Source organism: Streptopelia decaocto (assembly GCF_964273445.1).
Source record: "Streptopelia decaocto genome assembly, chromosome: 2".
Taxonomy (NCBI): domain Eukaryota; kingdom Metazoa; phylum Chordata; class Aves; order Columbiformes; family Columbidae; genus Streptopelia; species Streptopelia decaocto.
The window spans coordinates 17,436,316-17,459,350 of NC_138655.1; the positions used below are offsets into that span (position 1 = coordinate 17,436,316).

At 34.6% G+C, this 23,035-nt stretch overlaps 1 protein-coding gene across 3 annotated transcripts in view; it reads left to right on the forward strand.

Moving 5' to 3' along the window:
* Positions 1-23,035, forward strand: part of CSMD3 (CUB and Sushi multiple domains 3) — a gene marked incomplete at its 5' end in the record, with an annotated part of 631,488 nt that overhangs the window by 111,870 nt on the left and 496,583 nt on the right. For all 3 annotated transcript variants that reach the window (XM_082045128.1, XM_082045129.1, XM_082045130.1), the window contains one exon: positions 1,378-1,490. In XM_082045128.1, the coding sequence (XP_081901254.1) occupies positions 1,378-1,490 (113 nt within the window). The remainder of the gene's footprint in view (positions 1-1,377; positions 1,491-23,035) is intronic.

A 23,035-nucleotide genomic window follows, 5' to 3' on the forward strand; every position in this document is an offset into this window, starting at 1 on the left:
CAAGCCTGGTTTTGTGTAGACCAACCCATGACCTTGTGTAATGGAGACTAGCAGTTAGTCACCGCGGGAAGCTCGGAGCCAGCCCAATCCACAGCAGAGCTGTAGATATTGGCATACATAGGGATTATCCTGAAGCTGGGAAACATCAGGGCAGTGGAGAGACCCACCACAAGCAGGCAGGTCTGGCAGGAGATGCTGATGAGATCTGGGCATTGCCAGAGCAACTGTGACCATCCCCATGCCTATAGAAAGCCACCTGGGGAGCACTGGTGACCAAGAGTGCTTCCAACAGAGCTGGCAAACAGGGCATGATGCCTTAGCTAGGGTGTGGCGCTTCACCAGGGGTGTGGCACAGCATTTCACTGGCCTCCAGCAGGACAGAGCAAAGTTTGCAGCTCCGACTGGGGACTTTGCACCATCTACCCCAGTGGTGGCTGATGCCTCCACGCAGACAGAGCTACTGAAGGGCTGCAGTGCAGACCTCAGACTGCATGAAGTGCCTGGACCTTTCTCCTGGGGCAAGGACAGGCAGCAGACTGGCCTGCAAAATATGTGCCCAGGTGGAGGACCTCCTGCACTAGGTGGCTGAGCTGCAGGTTGCAGTGAGAAGGCTGGATAATGTCAGGGAGGCTAAGAAGGAGTTAGAAAGCTGGTTCCAAGCGGAGTCTGCAGTAGACTCTCAGCCCATGGCCAAACAGCCAAAACCCTCACTGGCACACACAGAGGTGAGAGGGGCCAGTGATGCAGAAGAATGGAAGCTTGCAATATATGATTTTGCAATGGATCTATGGTTTCACAATGATGCTCTTTGGATTTCCTATATGAGTTGAAAGCAGAAATATTTTCTTTGGTTTAAATAATCCTGAATTCCCTCATTAAAGTGTATCATAGTCCCCTTTCTTTCATCATATTGCTACAGAAAATGCATCCCCTAAAAAATTTAACAGAAGTCTATGTAAAATACATAATGCAATAGATGTTTGAACATAACCCTAAGTAGTGTAAATTAGCTGGTGGTTGGTTTTTTGTTTGTTTGCTTTTTTTTGTTTGTTTGTTTGTTTTTTTTGTTTTGTTTTTTTTTTTCTGTCTACTGATAATCTAGACAATTTTAAAATTCTAGTTTCTATATCTTACTATCATCTCTACTAAAGTATCTGTTTTCTCAAACCTTAACTGGTTCAATGTCAGTGAAAGCTGATAAAATTTGTATTGATTCCTTAACTTATTGTATAAAAATCATTTTCTCAAGTAATATAAACACTCTATATTTTTAAGTCACTTGCCCTTTCCAGGATGAAATACTTGTTTGGAAGAGCAATCTGTCACGGTTTTATTTTTCAAACAATTAACCACGAGTTGTGCTTTTTTGTTTCTTAGGTTAACAGGATTTCATCTTCCTCCACCTGTGACAAGTACAAAATCTGTATTTTCACTGCGCTTGACAAGTGACTTTGCAGTTAGTGCTCATGGGTTTAAAGTTTACTATGAAGGTAAGACATCTTACAAAAGATTCTTGATTTTTTTTTTTCTCTGGTCGCTATACATAATAAAACTAAATGTCCCAAAAAATGTTTACAAATACACATTTATAGTCTTATCCAATATACAATGTTTGTTTTTTATGTAGTCATTTGGAGGCATAGACTCACACCTGAAACAAAAATATTTTAAGCTCTACCATCTACAGTCCCATTCAGTCACAAATGTTCTAAGACATTTAATACCACCAAATTCTTTAAATTCTGGAAAACAAGGTCATAATCTTTCTGGCCTTTCTAACACATGCTTATTCAAATTAATGTCAAGACATTACTAGTTACTCTTGAATGTCACTAAATAGTTGAATTTCTCTATGCAAGTTCTATGGACGAATTCCCTCTCACACTTTTGTATAGAAGAAATGCTGACTCAGTTATTTAAACTAACATAAAGTTATTTCCCTATTGCAGTTTTTATAATTGCCTTTAGTTTTCACACAGACACTGGAGTAAATGAGTTGGCACAGGTATTCCTGAGGTCCAGAATCTTATAGTACTGTATGTATGTTCCAGGAAGGACCTTGTTTCCAATCAAGCTCATTTCAGTCTCATTTGAAGAGTTGTTGAAGAGTTGGAATATATCATCCATCCATCTTTTTAATCAATTTCTTAGCACTAAGATTATGAACTCTAACGTGTTTATAGGATATAAACAAAAACTTTTTTTTTTTTTTTCTTTTAAGTTGATGCTAAGACACTTGGTCTTTCTGCTACTATTAAGTGTCTCAATCAGCAAGCCAGGAGCTATAGTAAACTGCCTGGAGAAGCTCTGAGGTCATTGTTGAACCCTGCACAGTCCCATTAACAACAGAAACTAATCTCTGAGAAAGTAGCGAGCTGAAAGTAACTGGTAATGCAATGAAGGGCTACTATATAAATAAAGCCCAAAATCACTTTGTAATAAAATACCTTCAGCTATTAACATAGTTTACCTTCAGGTATGATGCATTAGAATACTACTTCATATATAAATTCTCTCTTATATGCACTTATGTTAAGATATGAAACAAAAAACATAAAAGAATTTTCAGGTCTTTCTTGTTCCTTGAGTTATTATAGAAAATAAGCGAGGCAATACACACACACTTTCTTATGGCTTGCACACAAGCAAGAAGTAATTTACAAAACAGAAATTCAAACTGGGTGTAACTGGTTTTGCCTGGATTATAGCTACTTTGTAGTCTGTTAATTCAAGCTAAGTGTAATAATTGTTTTTGGCTAGATTATAGCAAATCTATAGACTGTTATTTTTTCAAGTGTTCCATAACTTTGTTCAGCAGCAACATTATTTTAAAAAAAAAAAAAAGTTATATAGAAATGTACTATGGAATTCCCTTGGATTATTAGCTCCACAAAATATAGTATATACTTCTCTTATGCATATTAGGAAAGTATATAGCATTTTTTATAATTCATTTGATGCCGTAAATTGAGAAATTAAAATTCACTATATGTAGTATCAGCTGCTGTTCTTATACATTGTTTGCCAAGAGGTTTTGCACTACTAATGCTAATAGAAAGTGTACTATGCATTTCAGTTATGATAAACAATGATTAAAACTAAAATGAAAAATCACCAATAGAATTCAGTTTGCACATATGACTGGCTCCTCAGCTAGCTCCTTTCTGGGATAAAATAACATGCTGATTAATAGAACTCAAGCTCCTAAATCACTGACAAGTGTGGGGAAATTTTACCTTCAACCATAGAAATTATGATTTTAGAAAAAAGTGTAAACTTGTTGCCTTGAATTATTATTATTATTATTATTATTATTTTATTTTATTTTATTTTATTTTATTTTATTTTATTTTATTTTATTTTATTTTATTTTATTTTATTTTATTTTATTTTATTTTATTTTATTTTTAATGTGAGGCTTTATTGAATATTGAAAGAAGCTAAGCTAGACCCCAGAGTTTTAGTTCACTGGAGTCTCAATTCCAACAGCTAGATCTCCTTTTTTTTTAAGAGCTGCAAAGAAGCAGCTTTCATTCAGTGACAGAATTTTGCTTTCAATTCCTGCTTTTTTTGACTTCCTATAAAGCTACCTGTCTTTATCCCAAGCTAGCAAAGAAATGAAAATTCATTACATTACATTCATTTCATGTATCATTCCTTGACATGAGAGAATAGATGTATTTAAATGATAATCACATCAAGGCAATCTCCATTTCTGTTCTTGTACTCTTTGTGAAAGTGCATAACCCTGCAATCAACATTTTCAGATCTGGTTCTACCTAGTATTCAATTTTCAAAAATCGTGATTGCCCAGTAGCTTCTTTTCAGCTTCCTGATGAAACATCTGCATACTTTGCACTGTTAAGTATCAGACCACACACTTACATGCTTGATTATGGATTTGTAACTTGAAACCTAAGATAGAAATGATTAGCAACGTATCGTTGCAATAAAGCAAAATGATAGAGATACCATGAGAGGGCGGGATGAGCAGTAGAAACATATATCTGAATGTATTAGATCCATGTGTGGTTTGAACAAGAAGGAACATACCTTTCATAATCAATGATAATTTAAATTTCTTTTGAAATGTTTGGAAATAGAGGACATAGACAGATGGCTATATGGGATGCATTACTGTTCACTACATTTAAAAAACAAAACAAACCAAACCAGAACAAAACAACAAGCAAACAAAATAAACAAAGTCCACCAACATCTCTTTCTCTGACCTCCCATACTGCATGACAAATTTGCACTTGGGCTGAAAGTTTACAAGAAACTACAGAGTGTCTTACAGAATCTGTGGGGACTGCAAATCTACTGTGGACATTCTTGATAGAGGAACATATTAATTTTCTGCTCTCCTGAGAAAAAAAAATATGTATGAAATGATGTAAAATTATATTGCGAATGGAAGTGTTATGCTGGGCCACCATATGTAAGACCCTGCAACTACATCCAGTCAAACTAAGTACACAATAGACCACAGGAATATCCATTCTGGTCTCCCACCATCAATAGCACAAGCCTCAGCCTGTATCCTCTGTCTCTCCATCCTTCTCTCCTTCTTTCTCTCCTTCTTACTGTCTTTCTTTCCCCAATGTCAAGTGGCATATTTGGGTTAGCTTTGGTACTCTTGTGCACATACTTCTTTATGTTCAGTTTCTCTGTTATTTGAGAAAGAACATATCTGAGAAATACACCTCCTTACGTAGCACAGTATCCCTGGATAGAAAGGATTTCATGAGAGAAAACATAAACAGATTACTCAAAAGAAAAAGACTTCACTTACACTGACAATAGAAAATGATGAGATGCATTGAAAATTAGAGGGATTTTTAAAAAAGCCCTTCAGCTACAATAATTACCAATAGCAATTTATCATTTCATCATTGACAAGCGACAAAACTTTGCTGGCTGGAGTGAGAAATGGGGGAGTTACAAGGCTTCTGATTCCATGCCTGTTTGGTTTTTATTTTATTTTATTTTATTTTTTTTCTTGAGAGATCCCTGGCATCTTTGTTTTGATGTTCTTTTTCAGTAACTTTCAGGGTCTGTGTAACATGTATGGGTATTAATGTATGGAGCAGAAATGCTACACTTTATCCCCTACTTAGTAATTCAGGCCAAGTCACAGTGTGGCTATGTCCTTTTCATTTTATTTCTGATAAGCTTATTTTGCTTTCAGAATAGAAGAATTTGATGCACTTTTCCATTTCCTGTTGTCCTGAGATACATAAGCAGCTTTATTCATTGAGAGCACAGGAGGGGAAATACAGCTGCTGAGAAAGAAAGCAACATAGCAGCTTGGCCCATACAGCAATGAGTTTCAGTGAACCTAGTCCTGCTTTGAACAGAGCTTCCTTTTGTTCTTACTGAGTTATTTTACAGCTATTAAACAGGTAGCTGACATTATTAAAATAATTGACTTCAGTAACAAATTTACTGCTATAATTTATGGCAATCTTCATTTAAAAGAAAAAGTATAGTCATTATTGTGTTATCCTGTTGATCACGAGGAAGACAAAAAAGAAATGAACCTATTAATTAACATTAAGATTATTCTTATAGTGAAAATTCTGATTGTCCTGCAGAGGAATCACAATTATTTATAATAGTGTTATTAAACGTTATTTAATCTGCTTTGTACAGCTACACCTGTTTTTAAAGATGAATTATAAAGCTGAATTATTAGATAGTGTATAAATAAAGAATTTATCTTCATGATTGTGCTATAACGGTGCTATAGAAATTCAGCAATCCTACTGAAATGCTTTTGAGAGGGGTTGGAGAGCAATGTTAACAATTTCAAGACTGATCTCATCTTTATGGGTAATGGCAGTGGGGGGCAGGAAAGAGGGGAGCAGATGGTGTTTATTAACAGAATACGATTTCTATCTAGTGATTTCTAGGGACCTATCATGCATTTCTTTCAGTAATATTAAGAAAAATTGGTCACTGATGTACAAGATTATTGAAGTATGTAGATTAGAAATACTAGTAGGACTTAAATGTGCCAGAATGTAGATGCTAAAAATAATTTTGGTGGTTGGTATAGAGCTAGAGAATGTGAACAAATAGGATAATCTATTTTTAGTTCTCCTGCCCATCAAAATTCAGATATGTGGCTACGCGTAATCTAAATACTGGATTTAGATAAGTTTCATGAGGTACTAGCTATATTAAGCTATTAATATCTTCACTATTAAATTCATATAAAATTTTAAAAGAGTAATAATTAATTATTGTTTAATATTGGAGTGGTCTCTATAAAAGGTCCACTCAAGAACTGTTTGCCAGGTTGGAGTTGTAAAAGCTACAGACTTTAAGCTGTAAAGTTGTCACCAGGCTTACTACCTGACACATACTACAGGCTTTTATTTTTTTGTTCAGATTTTGTCGTAGCTGTTGTGAGTATGGCTGCTCTCTGTCATAAGACTGCTTCAGCAAGCCCTTAATAAAAAGGGTATTTAATTGAGTTTGCCTAATGAGGAAAGGAAAGCTAATACTTAAATTGCCTAAACAGGTAAATTCCTGTTTATTAAATGAAACATACTAAATGTAACAAAGAAATATACTAAACATAATAAGGCAATCTAAATTCTGCACCTTGCAGCCGGTTATTTTGGTGTCTTGTGTGTGTGTATGTGTTTCTCTGGGATACATGCTCAGCTGTGTGACTGATTAAACCTGCAAATGGGAAAGCATCAACAAGGTCTATTGGCCTGAGTCAGACACCCCCAGGTCTCAAGGCTGGACTCCTATGGCTGAGCAAGAGAAACCTCCAGGCCCCAAAGCTGCTGGAAGCAGTGGCCACTTTTAATAGCCCTTCACATTCTGAAATGTCATTTGGGTTTATAAAGCATAATTTGCCCTTGTAAGTCTGTGCTGACTATTCCCAATTACCTTCATCCTTCAGGTGTTAGAAAATGGATTGCAAAAGTGTACTTTTCAAGCTATTTCCAGCAATTGAGGGAAAAGTTACTAGTTTATAGTGCCTGGGGTGATCCCTCTTGCTTTCATAAGGACAGGTGTCTAGTGTGTCTAGTCAGGAGGGACTACCACTGATTGCCATAATTTTTCATGGATTACAGACAGCAGCTTTTCAGTCATGGTGGGACAGCTCTTTCAGTACCCTTGGGTGAATCTATGAATGTGACCATATTCAGCTTCTCTACATAATCCATCACTGAACACCCAGAACTGACTGCTTCTCTCCTTACCAACTGTATTAATACATGAAGATGTTTCTTTTTGTGAAGAATGATGCACAAAAGGCATTGTATTATTTGGCCTTCACCATGTGATCCATTGTTGTGTTCTTCAGTCAGTAATATATCTGCATTTTTGCCTGTCCTTTTTGCTATTAGCACACTTGTAGAATCCCTTTTTATAAACCACAACACCTCCCTCTGGTGTTAGTATCCCTTGGATTTTGGCTTTCTTCATTTTGTCTCTAAGTACTGAAGCAATACTTTAATATTCCTTTCTTGTTGTCTGTCCTTTTTCCACTTTCTTTTTGTCTGTACTTCTTTGCATTTTAGTCAATAAGAAGCTCCCTTGTTAGGCTTGAGAGTCATTTGTCAAAGTTCACTTCCCTTTAAAATAGTTGGTTGTCTTTTAAAAACATCAACCATCTTTCTGGCTGTCCTTCCTCCTCATAATTGCTTCCCAGGAGATTCTGAATAACAATTCCCCTAATAAATCCAAATGTAATGTCTTAAAGTCCAGTGTCTCAATTTTACTGCTTACTTCTCAATCTTGCTTCTAATGCTGGGCTCAATTTTCTTATCTTCTGCTTTGTAGTTTAGGTGTAGACAGGTCCCTGTCCCCTGACAAAACTATTTTTGAAGGCCCTCCTTTTGAGGTAAGCAAGTCTGCTTGTGGTTATGTTCTCCTTCACCTTGATCAGGTGGTTTCATTTCTTTCCAGCAGTCCTATTTCATCTTCAGATGAGGTACTATGATTAAGGAGGCTAGATACTTGAAGACGACTGTGCAGCTAGGCATTGGTCTGCTGGATGCACTTGCTCAGAGCCAGAACTTTTCTCCTAACCAGGACTGAGGAGATACCAACACCATTTGGAATCATATTCCACTCATTCTTCCCCTCAGAATCCCATACCAGCCTTTGATCTGCTTAAAGTTGCCCTTGGCCACACTATTACCACTCACATGTACGAACAGCATGAAGTAGCAGTTGTGGCGCTGAACAAACAGCAATTGTTTTGAGAAATTATGGGTCTGGCAAGAAGCATGTTGTCCATGACTATAGTTCTGGCTTCTAGGCAGGGGACTGTGCCATTGCAGGAAAGAGTACTTAATCACTAGTACCTCTCAAAGGCTCAGTAGGGGTAGCTATGTCACTTTATTAACAGTACACAAAAGTGCAATTAAAGATTGTTCCTACTGTGAAGAATTTGCTGTCTTATTTTAGAGAGAATATGTGATAAATTCATCTAGATAGATTTCTCTTCCTTGCTCTTTCATTTCCAAAATAGCCTATCATTTGTAGGAAAAAAGCTTATGCACGTGTGCTTGATTATAGATCTAGTGCTTTATTCTTGTATAACTACCAATTGAACTTCAGTTGTTGTCTGTGGAGTGCCAAATTTTCTTTAATAAATCATAATAAATAAATATACTAAAAAATAAATAAGGTGATTGATTTCAGAGCCACAGAACCACACATTGTTTTGGCCCAGGCAAAATGAATGGAAATATCATCTGCAAAAAAGACATTATTTGAAAGTTAAAAACCAATGAGTAACCTATCATTTCTTCTGCCTTAAGAAATATGTAATTATTGAAAGAAAAAATGTCTCTCCCTTAGTCTGCAAAAAAATCCACTCACTATTTCAATGTTCTATTTAATTTAATTCTTTCAGAATAATGTTATTAAAAAAGCCATGTTTGTCAACCTATGCTACTGTAATTTATCATTCTGATACACGCCTCATATTGAAGTTTAACTAAGACAGTGATTAATTTGAGATCTCAATTACATGTCAGCCTTACTTTAGCATTTTGCTTGTGTTTTCAATGTCATTTTTCATGAAAAAAAAATGTACACTGTAAGTCATGAAATAAATTTCCCAAGAGATTTTGGGGTTTTCATTGTGAACTTATATTCTTCAGCTACTGGCCTGTCATATTATTAAGATAAGTACAATACCCTGACTAAAGCAAATCTCAAGGCAATCTAATTTGTGATTCACATTTTGATCCCACGTCTAGACAAGTAGTGGTAACTGTAATCCAATATAGTTGAAACAGTATTTATTCTGTAGGAACTAATTTACTGCTCATTAAAGCATCACATTAAATGCAGCTCCATGTTTATAAGCAGTTGCTCCCTTCATGCTTTTCCTAAGTTACAGCTCAATGAAATTTTGATGCAGTATTAAACAATAGCAGACTTTGAAATATCCTTTAAGTTCATAAAAATGAGGCTAATAATTGGTGACGCTGGTACCTCTAGAGCATGGCTGAATCCTTCAACCTGCATTTAGTATTTGATAGAATTTTGGCTTTGCATTTGCCTTGATATAACTTCAGCATGCAATCATAAAAACTCTTCAAAAGTCAATAGGAAACTCTGCAGGTGGAAAGGTTTATTAATGATAAGAACATGCATCTCAGTAATACAGAAGTGTAACCTAAGAACAGACTCTTTTTGTCATCTTAACAGATTTTCAAAATTTGTTATTTTTTTCATATCTAAGTCTAATTTATATTTCATGTTTGGACACTTAGATCCATAATGAGATATTTATACATGTTGAGCATTTAATAGCTCCCACTAAGTCAAATACAAATTATATGACATGCAAAATGCCTGGAAATAGGTCAACTGATTTTTTTGAGGTTTGTAAATAAAGCATCCAGTTATGTCAGTTACTGACACTATCCAGAGGAATACCATTGTAACTATTTAGTCGTGATTATAATGACAATTTTATTTTAACAGGAAGAGAGGAGTCATTGCTTACTCAGTACGGGAATTCTCTACCACTTAAAATAAAAAAAAAAAAAAGTTGTTAGAAGTTTATTTTGGAAGACATTTTCTCTTTCGATCAAGTCTTAACACACAATTGCTCATTATCCAATGAGGTCATCTAATCAAACCTCAGTGTAAATTTAAACAGTTTTGTGAATGGCTGATAATAATGCCATGAACTAGATGGTTAGTCAAATGCCTTACAATTTGAGGGGAAAATAAAATAAATAAATAAAATAGTTGAAAGCAATTTTATCTACAAGTAAATATTAGTTTTCTGAATGAAGGAGCCATTCTCCTTTGGTAATTCTGTATTTCTGTTGATGAATCCCTACCTCAACATCTTAAAGGAAAAAAAAAAAAAAGAAAAAAGCCATTCCTTTGTCAGATGGTTGGCAGCAGGCCACTAAAACCTCATGGAATATAAGTTGCACGTTACAACTAACAATTAATTAGCTAAACTGCTTATCTAAGATACACACTATAGATGTAACTGGAAAAGTTGTCCCAAAATATTGACACAGTCTTAAAACTTATTTTTTATATGCAGTTCTACATTAGAAATGCTTTGAAACTCCAAAGCTAACCTGTTTGTTTTAAACAAAGAGGTTTATCCTAAGGAAATATCATATTGAATTATTGAAAAAAAATGAACTAAAATCTAGAAATTCACGTACCTTAAAAACACCAGTTCATTCTTCTTAGGACATTTATAAAAAATGTTTTTCTGAAACTAATGGCAATGGAATAATTAAAAAACTGCATAACAGTATCAGCTCGTGTTTTGGTGCAGAATTCTTATACCTCCTTGCTTTTGGTTTTCATCTTACATTCTGCATCTGAAGTGAGTTTAGAGAGAACAGACCTGATTTCAGAAGACAATCCTACTGCTTCTACATAAAAAAAATACAAGAGTAAGAGACTTCCTTACATACTTATTGTATAATTAAGGAAGAAATCAAAACATTAGAATCACAAAGATTTAATGAATTTCTTTAATTTGATTTAGCATTTATTTTGGTTTTCCCTTGCTGTTCTGTCAGTGAATGTCTAAGGAATAAGTGTTCTTAGTTCCTTTAGTACCAGATATCATTGGCACTTGAACACTCAACTCCCAGTCTCTCTAAAGAGATAATCAATCCTGATGCACTTAGTGGCAGTTGTAGAGCTGATTTTGTGATGAATATATGCATCATCTGGGAAATTATTTGAAACCACAGGCTAAGAAAATGCTACTAAACTATGGCTTCTCAACATGAGCATTTGTGTCCAGGTCTGAATTGATGATGTAGAAATGAAAGCCTGTGCTGCACGTTTACTCTTTTCAGCACCCTGTCTCTCCAGTTTACTAGTTATTAGTAAGCAGACAGATGACAAGAATAAGATGTTTATAGACAAGCAGTGTTGTAAAATAGCAACATGTTATGTCATCTTTAATTACAGTGTAGCGTTGCTCAATTCTGTACTTATCATGAGAGCTTTATTGCAAGTAATAGAAATGCGTTTTTCTGGGCATGATGCATCTTCATATGGAAAATTTTCTGCTTCCATCCACAATTCTGCTACTGCCATATTTAAAATACATTACAGATTGACATATTGTTGAAGTTTAATGAAATACAGACTCCTTATACCTCAGCCTTTTCCAAGGTTCTGCAGACACTTGAAAGGGTTTTTTTCTAAAACATTCCTTATCAATTAAATATATTTATTTATTCACTGTTCATAGACTATCTTGTAAAGTGCAGCATAAAAGAATATTTAATAAACCCAGGAAACATTGCTTCAAAACAATGACTTAACTGGACAAAAGAAATGCAAAGAAGAAATTCTTGTAAGATGATAATAGAAAAGTAGGCAGAAGCTAATTATTGATAAAACAGATTAAATTACACCTGCAAAATGATATAAAGATTCTTATAGCACAAGAGTTTCTCACATTGGTCTTGGTGGGCAAAGCATTTCAGTTTTGACTAATGGACCAAGACAAATAAGCATGGTATTAGAGAAGTTTTCAGAGGGCTAACCATCGAATTGGTGAGATCAAGCCAGAACTAGGGAGCAGGCAAAGGAATTAAAAAAATGGTGGAGGCAACATTATTTGAATTTTGATGTTAAATGTCATTATTGTTTTTGAGGTGCTACAGACCTAGTCTGGTCCCCACCCTCATGTTCCTTGATCTCTCCCTGTTTGTTTGCTGTAGCACCCACAAGGCTATGTCAGGAGCCAGGTCAGAGAATTAGTACAGATGAAATCATATCATTTCACTGTCTCTGTGTTATTCCCTTGTCCTTTTCTCTGGTCCAGCCTGTTGCATGGCTCACAAATGCTAAGAGCAACCCAAGGCATGAATGAGATACACACAGTTGACAAGGAGAAAAAACATTGCCCTTTTGACACAGTCCATATACCTTAATTTAAAACATTTATCAAACTTCATCTTGATGCATCATGTATAATGCAGAATGACAATAGGAAACTATAACACTCTTACAGTTGTAAATTGTCTCATCTCTTGTCTGTGTTTCTGTTGTGTAACACTCCTAGCAGATTTACTTAGTATAAAAAATTGACTCTTGCTGCTTAGAAGAAACTATATCACAATATATTGGATTCCCAAGATTGTTTTGGATTGTAAATGCTCCAAGTAGCACATTTGTCATGTTTGGATTTGGTTCTTCCATGAAAGTATTACACAGTGTGCCTGTTATTTTTACTTGAATCCAGTTAGAACTCTACACAGACTTGAAATTATAAATTAAAAAAGAAAAAAGTCCCAAAGATTAAATATGTGTTACAGATTGTAAATGGTTACACAAGGGAAACTTAATTTAAGAAGTTGCAGTCTTAATATACACAGAGTACTAGATTTTTTTTTCCTGGTCTGCTTCAATTTCCCCTGAGATTTAGGTCTCCTTTATTCAACCTCTCCCCCTGAACCTCTCTGCTTCTAAGATTGGCTTTCCCATATGAGATATTTCACACTATACTTTCACTGTTCCCTTCAAAGAGATGGAGATATTTTCTCTTCTTGTGTCTCTTTATTTTAGAAGACCATTCAAGTTCATTTATGTGATAGACAGCATGTCCTGAGTTTATGATGTTGATGATGATATGCATCAGTCTTCACCTTCAGTACTATTTGTGGCATAAATGCAAATGAAAGAGAAAGGACACTGCCCTATTTTCTGAGTCTGGCTTCTAGCTCATTCTTTTAAGTCAACACTATCTTGTAGGTATCTTTTCAGCTACCTACACTATCTTGTAGGTAACATTTTTAAAGACTGCTACATCAGCTTATAAATCCTATCACATATGAGAGATTGGGTGGTTGGGATTCACCTCACAAGACTTCCAATACACATTACAATATTGATGTTGATATCTTGTATTGTCATTTCAGACTTCCTTTATAGTAGAAGGCAAAGATAAACAGTTCCAGAGTGCCATCCCATTTCTTTTCCATTACTAGCTACATAGCTAAACATAAATGACTAGTAGACATAGATGTATAAATAAGTCATACTTAGCCACAACTGTAACACACAGGTGTTTGTTTGCTTTGTTCCATTTTGTTTTTCTCTTCTTTGACAGAATATATGACATACTACTGCAGAAATGACAATATTAGCATTTTTTACCCTATCCCCCAGAAATCAGTTTAAAGGCCCCTATTGTCACATGAGTGCAGGTGACATGGTGGAAAACATAAGTGCTTGTGGCATTATTGTTGCTCCTACTTTCAGGTGACATCTGTTGCCTTATAATCAGATGAATATCACACTGACTTCATAGGGCACCTGCTGAAAGGCCACAGCAGTATTTCAGTTACATTCACCTTTTCCTCATCAGAGCACCAGGATGAGTCAAAGACTATTGCTACTCACAACCAGTTTCTCTGACCCTTTCATGTGTTATTTGAAGGTCACTCTGCACAGGCTTTGCACTCTTCAGTGGCCTAAGCCCCACAGAGCTGAATATGGGGTGCAGAGCCAGGGGCTGGTAACAGGGTCCATTGATAACCATGGTAACATGTCAATCAATGGATCAGGGCCCGGCTGCATCTAAGGAGCAAAAAGAAAAGGGGTCAGGGCCAGACTGGCTCCCATGCAGGAGCTAAGCACCCTACAGCTCAGGGACAAGGGGTGCATCTGGCAGGTATTTGGAGACTGGCTGAGACCAGAACTCCTATGGTGTTGCTACAGCAGGGGACTGATGGCCCAGGGTGGGCTGAAAGGGGATTCCTTAGCCCATGGGCAGGGATGAGGGTCCTAGGTGAGGCAATCAGGTCTGGTATTGTCTATTGTTGCTCTTCAGGATGTTGATATTTATTCCATCTCCGGTTATTGAAAGATATCTGTACTTTGTGTACATACATTGAGTTCTTTTTTGAACTGTGATAGCTGCAACAGTGTGCAGACCCTGCAGTTTCACTCGGTATCTTGTTCATGAAATCTGTAAGTAAGCAGACACGCTCTATTAATCTTTACTATGACATTAATTCTCTGTGTTTCTGAACTGATAGGTTAGAAATACCTTCATGTGAAGTACCACAGGACTGTAATTTTGACACTTGTAACCAGGTGATCTCTACCTTCAAAAAAACATCATGAAGGAATGTTTACACCACTAGATTAAGACATCTAGTTTAGCTTAGAGCATTCAAATTGGGCTCTAAATTGTCCTCTGAAAAGCAACTCATTTTTCCATTGATTTTGTGAAAAATATTGTCTCATCTTTGAGAACTAAAGTAGGAACCTGACTGTGTACACCATGATTATATTTTTGTTTCAGTAGAAAACTTGTCAAAACAGATCAATGCATATCTTTGCTGTCAGAGTGATCCTCAGAAAACCAATCAAAAAAGCACTTTACCTTCATATGCTTAGTTCTGAGACTTAAAAGTTTGAATGACTGTTTAGTTTGCTTCTTCATTGCATGGCATAATCCTAAACATAAAAATGTCTATATAAATGCTGTATAACATTTCAATAAATTAGAATATCATTTCCAGTTATTAGAGCATCTTTCTGAATGTGATGTAATAGATACTGAGTGCAAGCAAACCTCATATTGATATTGACTTTCATTTTATTTTTAAAAACGTAATTCTACTACTTTGCCATCCGGTGAAATGAAATTAAGTGAATTATAATAATTCAGATATTTTAAAATTGTCATCAAATTACATATTATGTTGTGTAAAACACATTTTCTGCTCCTGAAAGGTTTGCAAGTTGCAAGGGCTAAGAGACTATGTTTTTACTTCAAGTTTTTAAACTCAGATTAAATGCCGAAATTACATTGCCACTACAGAATACTTTTTTGAATGTTTATTCTTCCTGGAGCAGCATTAGCAATTAAATTAATTAAATGTCATTATTTAAAGCTGCATAAACTCAATACAGAGAATTATTCGCATATTGTGTTCTAATTTTTCTGGCCAGCTGCCAACTCTGGAAAACATAAATGTGGTTAAGTAGTTATTACTATCAATAAAGGACTTGTGCCTTATTCTGTTTAAACACTATTATCTTTACCCTGTGGCATGTTAGCTTCTTAAATAGATGGCACATCCTTTTAACTTTTCTGGTAAGTATTCATCTACTTACTCCAACAAATCACTGAGAGCTTATTAGCAGAACTTATTCATCTGTGACCTGTTTGGTAAACAGAAGTGTTTTAAAAAGAACAAACAAAACCCAATTCTATTATATAGTATAAAGTAAACCTCAATTTAAAGTTTGGATTTTGGTTTTGATAATAACTTTTCTTTTCTTTTCTTTTCTTTTCTTTTCTTTTCTTTTCTTTTCTTTTCTTTTCTTTTCTTTTCTTTTCTTTTCTTTTCTTTTCTTTTCTTTTCTTTTCTTTTCTTTTCTTTTCTTTTCTTTTCTTTTCTTTTCTTTTCTTTTCTTTTCTTTTCTTTTCTTTTCTTTTCTTTTCTTTCTTTCCTTTCCTTTCCTTTCCTTTCCTTTCCTTTCCTTTCCTTTCCTTTCTTTTCTTTTCTTTTCTTTTCTTTTCTTTTCTTTTCTTTTCTTTTCTTTTCTTTTCTTTTCTTTTCTTTTCTTTTCTTTTTTCTTTCCTTCATTTCCTTTCCTTTCCTTTCCTTTCCTTTCCTTTCCTTTCCTTTCCTTTCCTTTCCTTTCCTTTCCTTTCCTTTCCTTTCCTTTCCTTTCCTTTCCTTTCCTTTCTTTCCTTTCCTTTCCTTTCCTTTCCTTTCCTTTCCTTTCCTTTCCTTTCCTTTCCTTTCCTTTCCTTTCCTTTCCTTTCCTTTCCTTTCCTTTCCTTTCCTTTCCTTTTTTTTTTTTTTTTTTTTGTAATGGTCAGCCATTCTGTGATTTACCTGGAGCCCAACTTATGTTGTCACTCAGATATTTCAAGTGAGAAAGGCTCTGAAAATCACAGTATTGTCACCAGAAAAATCTACTGTAACATTAGAGAGATCTAATTTGTAAGAGCATGACTTCACAATCTGCACTATGAAAGTAAAGAGGTTGTCAAAAAGATTGAAAGAAGACAAAAGGAAACAATATCTGGTCTTATCAAAGAGCCTCAACTAGTGAGAGAGCTATCATTGAACTGAGACTTCATGAAAAACTGAGCAGTTCAATAAAGATAATTGGATTATTGTGCACTTGAGAGAGTGCTGAAAAGATAATAGTAATGAAAGAAGTATACTAATTGTAGAAAAAAAAAATTCTTCAGTTGACTTGTTTAAATTTTAAACCAAAAAAGGCTAATTTAAATCTTAGATGAAGAACTCATCTCTGAATGAGACTCAGTCATACAGTAATGTATGGAAATTTAAAAATAATTTCTCATAGAGAAGAACCAGATGCAGTAGCTGAATAGCTTTTCAGTCTGCAAAAGATACCTGTCAGCAGTTTGGAAATTCCTTATATTGCTCAAGAAACTCCTTCTTAAAGAAAAGACTTATATTTTAGTTGCCACCCTCCTTGCAAATTCAGCCAAATTCAAACTGGGCACTTATTCAAGGTCTAGATTATGTGAACATACTTCTTTATTTAGATTGTTGCAGTTGTTCCACTTCTATGGACCATTAGATATTAATTTCATTAGGAATTTCAATCTCTTCTGTTCCTGGTGATTATTCAAAGAAGCTATAAAGTTTACTTCCTTTCTCAGAAAATTTGTATCACCCAGTTAGGTACTATTCTTAATTTCTTTATTTCCAGCTTTACTTCAAAACGCAGAAAATTATTTTCTTATTCATAAATTTGATATTAAGAATGTTACTTTTTTGCAGAAATATCGTTTTTGAGTTCTTCTGTTTTTTTGAGTTTGTTGTAATGAACTCTAAGTATTTTAGAAATATGTGGTTAAAAGTTTGTGACAGAAAAAACATTAATTTATAGGATCTGAGTATCATTACAACTGAAGAATTAAATCCTTTCTATATTTCAAATACTTTGCATCATCTTAGCAAGAAAACATGACATACTCTCTGCGTTACACAAAAAGAATATAGACCAGTAAAAAAATGGACTACATAGTAAACAAAACTTTTTGCTCAACTTAAAATTTAATTCCTTAAATCAACCATTTTTAACAATGTGAACCTGTTGAGGATCACATCAGCAAAGGAAAGCAGAAATAGTAAGTACAGCATGATGAATCATAGTAAGAGAGAAATGAAGATAAAATAATATAATTAAATATTCGTATTTATAATTTCATTCTGTTACAGTTCTTTCCTGTATGGCTCACTCTACTGAAATACAAGTTTCATACTAGTATATATTTATGGGTATGTATTTTTTCCTTCATCTGAAGGAATCAAGTACCACCTGAAATACCCTGGCTTCTCATAGCAGGAGCGACATTCATTATTTGTGTAAAGTCCCAGGCCTTTAGATCTCGGTACTACACTGGGTTTTATTTCCCATATAGTATGATTTTTGAAAAGGAAGAGCTCTGGTGGTGATTTCCATTACATCTCGCTCCTGTTCTATCAAACAACAGCAGAACAGCAGGTAACCTGAAGATTGTTTTCATCCCCAGAACTCTACCAGCACCTTGCTTAGGAAGAACTCTTAGGCAATACTAACTGCTCCTGATTTTTTTTTTTTTTTCTTGAATGACCCTTTCAAATAAATAATATAATACAATTTTATTAAATAAAAGAGAAAAAGAAAAGGCACAGTTCAATTAGTCATCATTAGATGTGTTTTGCATTTTGGAAGCAATGTTAAAATAGAACAACCGTAGTCATCGGTGTTCCCTTCCACAATCCAGTCCAGGGGTTCATAGACATGTACATTAGTGGAGATTGCAGTGCAGCATTTAAATATTTTAATAAGCAGCATGATATTATAATGAATTAATTAATATACCCATATACAGATATGTTTTATTTTCAAAAAAATAATAATTTTTATCTAGAGAATTTCACTGTAGTAATAGAATTTGCTCTCTTTCATGGTCTTTGTAGGTATTTATTTAAGCCTTGACAATGTTGAATCTATTTTCTTACCAGTTAATGAAAACAGACTTTAAGAAAGTATTTTTTTTTTCCAAAAGAAATGTTTACTACATTAATTAAATTATCACTGAAGCTTATTAACCTTTCATATATCAAAGCAGGTCTATTTTAGCCTAATTTTTCTGTCTTGGAATTTATTGAATAAATAGGAAAAAACAAGGTGAAAAAGTAGCATATGTCTATACTGACAGATGAAAGGTTAAAAATGAGAAAAATGAAATAGTTATTTAAGCCTTCATAAGAAACTCACTATTGATGCTAAAAAATTGGCATGATTAGAAAAAAGAACTCCATCTTTACACAGACACTCCCACCCTCATCCCAAGTCTGTATAGACCAGGTGGGAGCCAGCATTCCATTTCAGAAACAGTGATGTTTTTAAAATAATCTCTACTGGGTCTGTGACTGCCAGCTTGGCTGCCATAGAAAATCTAGAGAATTCTAGGTCACTTCTCTGCTGTGAACTGTTGAACAGAAGCTTTGAATTAAAAATGCTTCTTGTCAGCATCTCTGCTGCCTACAACATAATAACAGCAGCAAAACTGATAAGACACTTTTTAAACTGTGAAGGAGGAAATGTGCAGGCTCTTTCAACTTTCAGGTGCCAAGAGTTCCAGGACTTTGGCTCCAGGACAGGCTGGAACATTGTATTTTTATTTTCTATAGTCTGGTTGTGTGGATGGCAGAAGAGCTGTAATATCTGGGAGCATTTACTCAAGCTGACAAACTCCAATAGAAAGGGACTTGTAAAAGAGATAGTATTGTGAGATAGGAGTAGTCTTCAAAATCTTCCTCATCTTACCTTCCAACTTCTTTTTTAATTACCATTTTCCTTCATGGTTTTCTCTCCATCCTGTATTTGGACATACCTACAAAAATGAAATTATACTGATATGCAAAGTTAGAGACAACACTCACACCTCTTATCAGTTTGTTCATGAGCTCATTACCTTTGTTCAACCCCTGTTTCTGTGAAAAACAGACTTTGAGCTGGTGTGCTCTTCTTATCCTTTACACTAGAACAGTGTGGTTTAGATTGCATGGAGATCTTGGGGTAATATCATTGAGATGCATCAAATGAAGATTTCTAACACAATAACAAGGTAGAAATGTGAACATAGTCTGTGTGCAAAGTAATCTTCTTCTCTGGATAAGTGGTTTATTTAGAATATACATGGCTGGAACAGTCCTTTATAGAAGTGACTAGGGGGGAATTCTATTTAAATTAGTCAATGACAATGATGGACACTTTGATTGGACATAATTAGTACAATGAACCTTAAGCAAGCTGGATAAAGTAGAAAGAAACAGTGACAAAATTAAGATTAAATAAAATTATACTCTGCATGTATTCTATTTTCTGTTTGCTCTGTTTCTGTATTATAGGATTTTTCTTTTTTGCTATAGCTGGACACCAATCAAATTATGCTTGTAGGTCTTAGCACAGATGCCTACAAACTGCAACTGAAGGCAAGGGCAAAATCTACTCTTTAATTTGAAATGATTGACCACAGGTTAGGCAAACCAAATGATACCATTTGTTTGGACAGAAAAAGTATGTCACAAATATTCAGCAGTCAGTATCATGGAAACAAAACTTGGCTTTTACACCTGAAATTATCAGTCCTTTCACAGAATATCAAAGACAAGGAAATGTCCCCAAATGCAAACTGTCACCTTCACAGTAACTCAAAGGGCCACAGGACTTCTTGCCCTTGTTTCATTTGTATAAGTCACAATTACATTAAGCAAATTGAATGGGTGAATTGAAGGCATGTTTATAGCCTAATTATCCTCTCACTTGCACTGCATTTAACTTCTGCAGCAGAGAAACCACACTAAAAATACAGCAAGTTAAATATATGTTAACAATAATAATTAATAAATGTATACATAAAGCGGAAATAATTTTTTATATGTAATTCAGACCTTTACAGGAAAGGGGACTAAAATGAGTCAGGCCTCATTTCTTGCTTTTTCCTGACTTGAGCTTCATTTTTTTTAATTTTTCCATAAATATAAAGAAATAGGAGAATACTATAATATTGTATATTGCATTTTGCACCTTTCCATGAATGTTCTCATTGTTAGTTTTATTATTAGTATTATTTCATTTTTTTTTAATTTTTTCATAGTGAATGAATCATTTCCTATTTATGTATATGTTAAAAAATTCAGTGTTTGTGCACTGAAACTGAAAGTTTTACTCAAGTTTTATTAAAAAGCAATGATCCCAAGGAGCTCTATTTATTTTGGCCTCTGAAGTCCCTACTCTTTTAATGTTTCTGCATCTTCCTTGCGGTGTTTATAAATATACTAGATACATTCTTACTTCTAGATGTCCAACTTTCACCACTCTGTCTAAAATTATAGCGGTCAAAACTCCTGTTGATACATGGCAAAGCAATAAAATTAACTTCTGACAGGCATATCAGAAGAAGACTGAGGCCATATATTTAATGACATAGGATATAGTACAGCCACTTTCAATTTAATGCAGATTAAACAGAAAATCTTATCTGCAGTATCTCTAGTAGTTATTCTCATAGATGGAATTGTTATGAGAGGAATATTTCTAATCTGTTCTGCTGTGTGTGTAGCTAGAGGAGTTTCTTTGATTTCATCTTTGAACAATTTAAAGCCTACATTGTATGCAAAAAAAGTTAATGTGTGAATTAAAAGTTTTACTTGTGGAAACCGAAAACAGAATAATATAGGCAAGACTTCTTGTATTTTAGTTTAGGTGAATTATGTTAAGGATTATTATCACAGAATTGATTATCGTTAGGGTTCATCTTCTTTAATCACAGTTGTTTACAATATTGATGTCTGAAGATGAGCTGATTACTTTTCTTTTACTGTAGATGAAAGGAAATACAGCATGAGTCACCCAACATGGTTTAGACAGCCTTGTTCTAAGGCTGATGTCATTCATTAAGCTTATTAATTATTCTGTAAAGGTGGTACTTTGAACTAATTATAACTGGAAAGCAGATGAGCAGTTCATATATATCTACACTATAGATGTCTGCAGTTATTATAATAATCCGTTGTCCTGGAAAGTCTGTTTTTTGCTTCCTGGTGCTGTATTTTATTTGCTATAATATATTTTGTTTTTCAGGAAGGGAATGTTTAAACGCTTGACCTAGCAAAACAATAATAAGTGATGGATATGACCTACTTCTGTGGAGTAGGAGTAGTTATTTCAGCCATTGTGCAGTGTTTGTCTGTTGAGCAGCACTATCAGCTTTATGAATCATGAGCTGGGAACTAACTTCTTTAATTAAAAGGAACATGGCATGTTCATATTTGGCTGTGATAAAGGATTATATTTGTCAACTTTTCTAATGAGTTCTTGGGGGCTAGTAATGTTCCTCAAGTGACTTGTTTGTCATCTCTGTAGCTCAGGTCATACTGGCACAGTTGAGATCAGGAAGTATAACTGAACCAAAATTTTTACAATGAAAGAAATAGAAATTGTCAGCAGAGATTTCACCAAAGAATTCCTGAACTTTTAAATTATGGAAACTCAGTTTGGGTTATTTGCAGAGTTGGTAATCATTACAAATGGTTTAAATTTCTCCAGCAAACTGTATGTACTGTTTATTAATGTCTACTACCTTGTGCTTTTTTCCAAACCCAAGGCATTCTTCAGTGCTGCTTCTCTCTCTGATACTTTGTGAAAGTTCAAAAGGTGTATAGGATGGCACATGGAACAAAAAAAAAGAATGAGTAGCTTCATTAATTTTAAATTAGTTGTTTTTTGAGAAACTGGTCATGGGGAAACTTGTTAGCAGCCCTGTTAAAGCTTATTTTTATTTTTTGGTCAACAGGAAGCTGGTTCTGAAAAAATTCTCGTTACTCTCATGCCTTTACAGTTCTAAATTTATATGTGAAGGGGTATAGGATTAAAGGAAATTTTAGTCTTGTAGTTTTGGTTGGTATGACTGTTTTTTGTCATGTCTTTTTTAATTGGAAAACAGCCATATATTTTAATTTACTTAAAAAGAAAAGATAAATGTTAAAACAGAAAATGTTATGGTTATTTAAGCTAAGAAAGAAAATGCCCAACCCTACATTTTTCCTTTTTTAGTTGCCTCTAAAATAATGTAGACACTTAAATAGTCTGCTTAAATACTACCAAACCAGATAAATCTTTAACAGTATGTCTATACAATACATCATCTGGGACTCACATCAGCTAAATTTAGACATCTACACTGTATACATCTATGTGACCTAGACACTGTAAGCTTCCTTTTTTAGTTGTAGGAGAAAGAGGATTGCTTTACGAAAGACATTTATCTCATCTCTATTAGTCATTTACACTAGGAAGACAAAGTCCTACCCCAATGTCTTTCATCAACCCTTGCAGCAGTCTTGCTGCCACCCAGATTTTATATTCTACCAAAATCGTGTCAATACAAATAAACGTAAGTATCTCTTCCCTCCGTACGGAATGCTTCTCAAAAAATTTTCATTATTCTAGAAATTCGATTTCAAATGTTTACAATAGGGGCCAGCCCTCT